The 8,933-nt window shown below is 50.0% G+C and overlaps 1 protein-coding gene across 1 annotated transcript in view; it reads left to right on the top strand.

The window, feature by feature from the left end:
- The first annotated feature begins 7,010 nt into the window (after positions 1–7,010).
- The window catches only part of CD180 (CD180 molecule), a 5,481-nt gene continuing 3,558 nt past the window's right edge, over positions 7,011–8,933 (top strand). Inside the window, 1 exon segment of the mRNA XM_010149473.1 lies at positions 7,011–7,100. Coding sequence (XP_010147775.1) covers positions 7,011–7,100 — 90 coding nt within the window.

Below are 8,933 nucleotides of genomic sequence, written 5' to 3'. Positions count from 1 at the left end.
CAATTGATATTTTGGAAGGATGGCAACAGGCAAAGAATTAACATCAAGCCAAGTCGCAGTGCAAAGCTCTGATGCAGTTTCTCTGATCGCAATGAAATTTTGCTGAAGACTGAGTTGCCAAGTGAAACATTCTCCAATGACTAATGACCAACTTGCAGGCAGGTACCCCTGGCAATACTGTGGAACATTTCTCCAGCGATTCTTCAGCAGGCTGGGGAGTAAAACAGCCTGTCTCTGACCCAGATCTGACGAACTCATCAAGTCTAAACATTTGGCGAATTCTTCTTGCACATACCTTTGCAAACAGGGACTAGGTATTTGATATATACGAAAAAACACATGTGAAAGCAGATGTTGGAACAGGTGGGATTTCTGGAGTATCTGATGGAAGTAGTGACCTGTGGCTCCAGGCCATTGGTATCTGCCGAGGCGAGCTGCCAAGAGATCATCCTGCACCCACAGGACTCCTCGCTTCATTTCCACCTCATTCAGCTGGGTGGTGCGAACTTTCCCTTTCAAACCCATCTGAGAGAAACAGCTCGTTAACAGCACCCAACTGCAGCCTTGGCTCCCAGCACCCACACTAAGAACGAAACCCTGAATTTTAGTAGTGAGATGGGTTTGTTCCTCCCATCAGTAAAACCAGATCTGTCAAGCATTCACACTTGGCAAGAAAGGCAAGATCACTGCAAGGATAGGGACTTCAGAGCCATGCCTCTGGGGAGAAAAAGGAAAGAAACTCGAGAAGTGAATTGAAGCAGTGAAAACTGCAGAGACGTCATTTCAGGTTCCCAGACCATCTGGCTGACTCACATTTTTTCCCTCACCATGGCAGTTTGGGGTTTGTCTCATCACCCTCCCCCACCCTGACCCACAGTGCTGCCTGCTGCTGCGTTTCAGCCCTCTGGAGATGCCCAGCTGGAGGAGGAGAGGTGGATTTCACCTGCCAATGCACTCTCACTGCTGCCTTCCATGCTCCACAGGACCATGGAAATCCTGTCTCAGCTGGGACATGGCTTGGGGCACTTCCAACCCACTTTGGACCCAGCTATGGCACTTGGGTCACGGTGCTCCTTACCAGCATTTCTTACTTAGAAGTGGGGGGAGACTCGGTTTCTCTCCTCTCTTCCTGGAGGTCTATACATGGCAATTAATATCGCTTAGCAGCAGGACTTCCTTTTAAGATGCTCTTTTGTCTTTTCAAAAGCTCTGTGCCAAAAGTTCTTTAAATAGCCTGAACCAACACCGTCTCCTTCAGTTTGGCTCTATATCTCTACCCAGTTTTCTCCCATTGCAGGGTTAATACCTGTGGCCAGGCAAAGCAAACCAAACCCAACAAAAATTCGACTCCCAGGGATCAGTCCAGCCTGTCCGTGCAAGGGCTGGGAAGGTCCTTTTCCCCAAGGTCATGCCAAGCTACACTCAATAGAGACCAGCTGAGGAAAGGGGAAGCTTGGGTGGGTTTTAATTCTGATTTTTTGCTTGCTACTTGAGTCAAACTTACAGATACAACCGATTTTCTCTCTCATCACTCTAAAATCTAGCATGCAAGATTTGCACATCCCAGTTTATCAGATTCTGTATTGTTCCATAGAATCATAGACTCTTTTATGTTGTAAAAGACCTTTAAGATCATCAAGACCAGCCATTAACCTAACACTGCTAAATCCACCACACCAAACCATGTCCCTAAGCACCTCATCTGAACATCTCTTAAACACCTCCAGGGATGGTGACTCAACCACTTCCCTGAGCAGGGTGTTCCAGTGCCTGACAACCCTTTCAGTGAAGAAATTTTTCCTAATATCCAATCTAAACCTCTCAGTGCACAACTTGAGGCCATTTCCTCTTGTTCTATTGTTTGTCACTTGTGAGAAGACACCTGCCCCCACCTCTCTGCACCCTCCTTTCAGGGAGCTGTAGAGACTGATAAGGTCTCCCCTGAGCCTCCTCTTCTCCAGACTGAACTACTAGAGTTCCCTCAGCTGCTCCTCACAGGACTCGTGCTCCAGACCCTCCCCCAGCTCCGTTGCCCTTCTCTGGACACGCTCCAGCACCTCAACATCTGTCTTGTAGTGAGGAGCCCAAAACTGAATGCAGGGTGGACAGAGGAAGAACGTTTTGTTACTAATAATTGAAATACGTGTTTTGTCTTGGCTTCATAGTACTGATACAACCCTCATGGAGCAAGAATACTGGGTATTTTGCTTGCTTAGCAGGAATACAGCCTGCAGTTTTGAGACAGGGGAAAGTTTTACAGCTGTTTCACAGCGCAATCCAGCACTGAGGTCCTCAAAACATTTTCTGAATTCTTGAAAAATCACAAGTTACTGGAGGAAGATAACATAACAGTAGTTGTAAGAAACAGTATCTGCGGGGAGAGCACAGGAGACCTCCCCCTTTGCAGATGAAACATGGATGTACAAGACATCAGCACTAATCAGTTGCTAATTCCTGTCAGCAATTTCCTTCCCGCATAGCGCCTTTGTCCTGGCTATTTTTGGTTTGTGTTTGCTAGGGCTTCGCATGCCCCAGCCATGGCCAGCTCAGCTTCCTGGCCGGCAGGCAGGGTCCAGGATGCAGGCGCGGGGGGCCAGGAACCCTGGCATCCCCCTGTCCAACAAGCTGTGACCGTCAGCTGAAAGTTTGTTCATGCTGCCTACTAAAAAGCCCGGCACCCATGACCCCCCCGAAAGCCAGGGGTTCCAGGACCTGTCGCAGCAGCAGCACCTGGGCTGAGCACCTTCACCATCAGTCCTGTCGAAAGCTGCTTCAAGTAAAATCCACATCAGGACAAGACATCCACGGAGGGGCAGCCAGAGGAACACCCACTTTATTTGTGTGGGGTATTTCCATATGCAGTGCTCACATCATGTCCCTGGTCACACTCTCCGTCTTTTCCAAGGGGCATTTACGTCGCTACCTGGGTGGTTTGCTTGGGTCGTGGAAATTTTAGACTAAAGCTGTGGTGTTCTTCCAGCATTAACCTTAACCATCAATGCCAGAGGACAGAAGCTGTTGGTTTGGTCGTCTGACGAGGAACATTCGCAGATGAAAAGAAGAGGAATGCCTGGGGTGGGGGGATGCTCGAAACACACACTGGACAGGCTGGGGCCCAGCCCGGGGGGGCATCGCAGACACACTCCTGCAGCTCCTGCCCCTCTGGTGTCCCCACCACCCCGAGGGCAAGTGAAGCGGCAGTGCTCACACGCATGGGGAGCGTGGGCTGGAAAGCACATCTGTCTGCTGTCTCCTGCCCTCGTTCAGGGTTTCAGAAAGATCAGTTGCTGCAGCACAAAGCACAGGAGTTTCACACAATGGCTGGTAAAGTCTGACTTTTTTATGGCAGCTTTTTCTCCCTGCAGGTGATTTATGCTCTTGCTCTATACCTTTCTTTTAGGCTTTTTCTCAGAGCCCAGGCTGAGCTTGCAGCACTTCCCACACCAGCAGCAGAGCCCATTCAGGCTGTTCATACTGGAAAACTCAGGTTTGTGGCAGGGAAGGTAGTTCCAGTCTTCTCCAGCTGCCATGTCTCCTCTCTGAGGACCACATGGTAATGGTCACAGCCCAGATCCTGCTGCCTCAAGGCAAACCCCCATCTGGGTTCTTAACATTCAGCATTTAAAGCAATCATTTGGGTTCCTATCCTGTTTGTGGTACCAAAGAAAATAACAAACAGGGAAAATACTGAAATCCATACTTGAAGGTAATGACTGAAAATTATTTCAATCCTTTGGTCCTGAACAGACAGGTATTTTGGAAGCCCGGATGCATTTGGTTGCCAAACTCTTCTTCTTTAAATCTACAGAAGACCCAGAGATTTACATGATTCCTCTCTTAAGAAAGAAAGAATTAACATCTTACAGGAATTCTGAGGGTGATAAAGTCTGGTTGATATACATCCACACCTTTTTATTTAAAAAAATTTCTTAGTTTGATTCCCACTTACCCCTACCGTCATTACACACTTTTTCCAAGGCAACCCCAGAGGAGGAACAATTCCCCAGGTTCATCCCACTCACAGCCTCCCTCCAGGGTCAGGCTTCTTGGAGGTACTGGTCTTGGTGCTCCAACGTGGAGCCTTTCCCAACACAAGGGCCAGGCCATACAGGTGGATTTGACACCAGATAGGATTCTCCCTGGACCCTGGACTCATACCTGGATCCAAGATCCCACCCAGAAACAGGACCCTCCTTTCTTCAGCAGGGATGGAGATTGGCATCCCACGAGCAGCATCGTGCCAACAGCCCAGGCAACGTTGGCATCCGTGCCGCTTCGCTGGCTGGAACATGACAGCACTTCACTATTGTGGTCCCCGCTAGGACTGGTACCATGTCAGCGGCGGGTTTTAGGTGGGGGAAGAGCCACCGCCCATGGGTACACGCCGTGGGTGACTCACCACATTTCAGTGAGCCTCGTGAGCTGTTCCTCCTGTCTAGCTCAGAAAATGGTTTAAAATGGGGAACCTCTGGGGGGATGTGCAGCCCTTTCCAGGGGACTTTCTGACTGCAGGGCAATGACATGCTTGTGGGACCATGCCAGAGGGTCATGCACAAGGGGAGCCACTTATTTATCCCTCGGCAGCGTTCAGCATCTCACAAGAGCTCAGGGGCAAGCACAGCTGCACTAAAGCCCATTTTTACCACTCCAGTCCACATGGTCTTAAATTTCCCATCACCAGAGTGGGAGGAGTTGCAGCCAAACACATAGAGTATAATATTATGAAGAGACAAATATGCTTGAGGGCACTCTCCTGATGAGCACTATGGTCTGACAGGCCCCTCCAACACAGCGGTGGAGAAGGATCCATCCACCCAGCACTTGGGAAGAGAAAACAGTCTGTAAAAGCAGAAAGCAGGCAGAAAAGGAGCACTCCCCCTGTTTAACACAGGAGATGAATCAGCCTGAAACGTCCCTGGGTTCCGCAGCCATGGTCATGGAGGGGCTGCAGCCTGGCCAAACCCAGGGTGGGTGCCCACAGCAAAGCACCCCTCCTGCTAACTACTGCCACAAACTCTTACCCCTCCCCACTCACTCCTTCACAAGCACCAGGAGCTAAATTAATCAGGTGGGCAGACGTAAGGACCATTCCAGACACCTCTAAACTGCAGGCATTTTTAGTAAACTTGGAGATTGTGCACATGGATGTGAAGAGGAATGTCAGTAACCCAACGCCAATTTCACAATGCTTTCTTTATTACCAAAAACTGAAGCAGGCTGATATAAACTGATATCCCCTCCAGCAATTTAAAGGCCTTTTCTTCCAAAACACCACATTCATCTTAAATCTGAGGTTTCTGATAGGGGTGGTTAGAGGAGGCACCCGTGCCACCAGGCTTCATAGTCTGCCAGAAACAAGACACAGGGTGCAAGTGCAAGTCCAAGCTGCCACCAGCCAGAAAATCACGGGACGCCCCAGGCCTTAGCCTTTGAGCCTTAGCGTGGAAAACAGCAAATAAACAAGGAGCAAACGTTCCAGACAACAGATTCCTCAGAAATTTTTGTGTCCAGCTGCAGGGGGAGCAGGATTCCCAGAAGATGCAGAGCTGGCTGGAAAAGAGGCAGAGCTGTTAATGGGATATGAAGTGAGCTTTTCAGCTTGTCATTCAGATAAGTTATTTTCTTTCAAGTTTTATACATTAAGAAGAGAGCAAAAAAGAAAAAAAAAATCAAACCACCAGCCAAACCAGATCAGCACAGAAGCATCCTAGCAGACAAACACTGCAGCAGGGCACTGGTGCTATGGCCCCTCCGTGCCTGCCAGCCGCCACAGCCACCCAACAGGCTTCAGCAAAGATGCAAAAGGTATTTGGCTCTGCGCTGGTTTTTAAGCTTTGCTTCTGCCACCCTGACTGCTCCCCTCTCCCCAGCCACCTGCAGCAATGAGCACAGCACAGGTCAGGTACAACCCGACGGACACACCAACTCCAGCTACCAGTGCGGCTGTCGCCTTCACACGCTACTTCAGAGCTGAAGCCACTGATTTTGTGCGTGTCCTTGGCGCCAGAGAAGCCCAGATGTCTCTGTCTTCCCAGATGTTGAGCTTGATGCTCACCAGACGGCATCTTGATTGCTTGAAGCTTCGCCAACCTCAGTTGGGTTACTGGGATTGGATCAGCTCTGTGGTTCAGGTCACCTGGCCTCTCCCCATCGTGCTGGGGCAAGTTCGCTGAGCCCAGTATGTTTCCACCACGCCTTTCTCTACTAGGTGGTGAAGAAGCCTGTTAAGTTAAGCCTTAAATTTATCAAGGTAATAACTCAGCCATTTAACAAGGGAAAGGCTGAGCTGGCTGGCTAAAGACTGCTGACTCAGCACTGTCAGGGCAGTGAGTACCAGACCCCCTGCAGCTGTCACACATATGCCCATCTCAGAGATGGTTAGCGATATCATCCCCCTTCAGGAAACTAATCATTACCTGCAATCTAAACACAAGAAGAAAAGAGTTCATTTTCCAACTGAACTATTGCTTTTCACCTTTACCCTTTCTAATGAGAGGGGCGTGTTTCAGCATTGTCATCCTTTTTCCAGCAATACAGGCACGATCTTGTGCCTGCAGTTCAGTTGTTTTACAAGTTCTTGTGACTTTCACAAGCAATGCACCAAATTTTGTTTGACTCAAACTTTCCATAGCATCGAACACTGCAGTCTTATCTGCCCTTTTCTTCTTCACGCTGACCTAACTCCACTGTACTTAGTGGAAACGTTTCGCTCTACACATGCAGAAAGACACATTTCCCCCACTTTCAATTTTTAAAAAAAAATGTTCTGCCCCAGAAGAGTGTCACTGCACAGTCGTTTGACTATATTTAAAGCAGGGAAGTTCCTCTTTCACTCCAAAGCTACTGTTTTGGTCACACTGAACCCGTGAGGTTCAGCAAGTGTTTCTTTTCCTTACGACCTTCTTTCTAGCCAGCTCATCCAGTTTGTCTGACCTTTGCTGCTCTGTCTCGCTTTCAGCAAGGGAAGATAGCACAAGATCATCCATTTTGACAACCCACCTCCCTCTGTCATGGCCCGTGATCTCTACTGTTTGATTTTCACAACTCTCGCCTGTGTGAGCTGCAGAGCATCCAGCGCCGCAGAGACGATGTGCACAGAGGTGAGTGACAGCCGCCAGTCCCTCTCGAGATACAGGAGCTGTAGAGGATCAGTCTCTGGTGAATACTTGCCTGCTGCTGTCGGCCTGTTTTCAGTTCCCGATGGGTTTCTCTCAGGGGGGTCTGAAGGTCTTTATCGGAGAAATGAAGCAAGTGTCTTGGGATGCGCTCAGGGACATCAGTCACTGTCCCTCCTCCTCACACCCGTGCCCCCTCACGCTCTCTCCTGCTGCTGCTGGGGACTCTGGGACCCCATCAAACCAGCACAGTGCTTCACCTCCAGGGAGCTGGAAGTTCATCAGTAAAGTTTCACAGAGGTGTTCAGCAGATATCAGAGCTAGACAGAGGACAGATGTAAGGAATTTTGTCTCATGAGCTCTCCATACAGGAATGTGTACACAGCGGTGGGATGGTGGTATCTCTATTTGTTGTTTGGTTGGTATGTGATACCACATGAGAATAGAAAGAAAGTACCAGGGGAAAAGGCTGACCCATAAACAAGATCTTAGCTTTTAAAATGAGAGACAAGGAAAAAAATAAAGGGTTTTGATTCAGGGAAGAAGCACCACGGAAACAGTCCTGTGCAGCGCACATCTGGGGCCAGTAGCAAGTTCCTCACTGAGTTAAGTGTAGAAATCCCCAAGCAAACCAGGATGCCCCAAGGGATGGTTGCTCCTCAGCTCCCTGTGAGACCTGCTCTGTGCCCTGAAGCATACAGAGAGAGCTTACTCGCTCATTTATTTCAATGGTAGAATATAGACACTGATCTCATCTATAGTGACAGCTAAACACTTTTTTACCTGTCTGTATGGCACATCACATCAACCAGCTCCATGGGTCCTTCTTTATTCATCAGTACTGAAAGCATCGCTCTTTTAAAGTCAGAATTCTGCCATTTCTATAGTTACCAGTGCTGTATTATTTCAGCGTTTCTTGTCTGAAGCCAAGTCCCCGCACTACAGCAGGTACCAGGCTGTCTTGCTGTCCCTCAGGTTGTGCCCGACAGTGCAGCCAGAGGAAGCGCTGGCTTGTCCCACGCTGCCCATGCTGGACCCATCGCTGAGCTCCAGTCAGCACCCAGCATGCCGGGGGGGAATGCCGCATGGGGCATTTTGGTGTGACAATCCCTTTCCACTCCCTCCAGCTGCCGCCGCCAGCATTTCTCTGCCCCTGCCCACTGGCTGCATCGCCTGCGGCACCAGCACAAGGCCGTGGTGGTTCCGGCACCCTCCGGTTACAGGGCCTGCCCTGATAGGAAAGGAACCTTTGCCATGTCCAGCTTGTGATTTGCAACAAATAGAAATCCCCCACAGTGAGGTTACCAAGTGCCTCCGCTGCCCACCTGCCTGCCTCCCTAAGCCACAGGCCAGCAGAGATGGGGTTTGCTCTCACTCACACTCCCACATGGACGGAAAGACCGGAACCTGGTGCACCATTCCATAGGGTCCACGCATGTGCACCTCAGAAAAACCCTGGTAAGCCACGTGCTCCTGCCCCACAGGGTGCATACCTGCCCTGTCCCTGCTTGCCACAGACTCCAGGCATTTCTCACTGGACATCCTGCCGGCTGCCCTTGCTTTCCTGGGGTTAACAGAAAAGCTTTGGATCTCATGGAAATGGTCAGGTTGGCCAACAGCGCAATCCATGCTTTTACTGCCCTGCAAGTACATCTCTCAGCTTCCTGGCAGGACACTTCCAAAGTTGCAGTTCTTGCGTGGCCCAGGAACCCCAACCCGCCCAGGTTGGACAAGTAACCACCCAGGGCTTCCCCTGGGAGCAGGGCTGGGCGAGGAGGGGGGTGGCACTGTGCTGGCTGCTCCCCATTGTGGCTTGGC

This window comes from Eurypyga helias, unplaced genomic scaffold, assembly GCF_000690775.1.
Source record: "Eurypyga helias isolate BGI_N326 unplaced genomic scaffold, ASM69077v1 scaffold25623, whole genome shotgun sequence".
Classification (NCBI taxonomy): domain Eukaryota; kingdom Metazoa; phylum Chordata; class Aves; order Eurypygiformes; family Eurypygidae; genus Eurypyga; species Eurypyga helias.
Note: the sequence above shows the minus strand (reverse complement) of the source record. Positions and strands in the feature narration are given on the sequence as shown.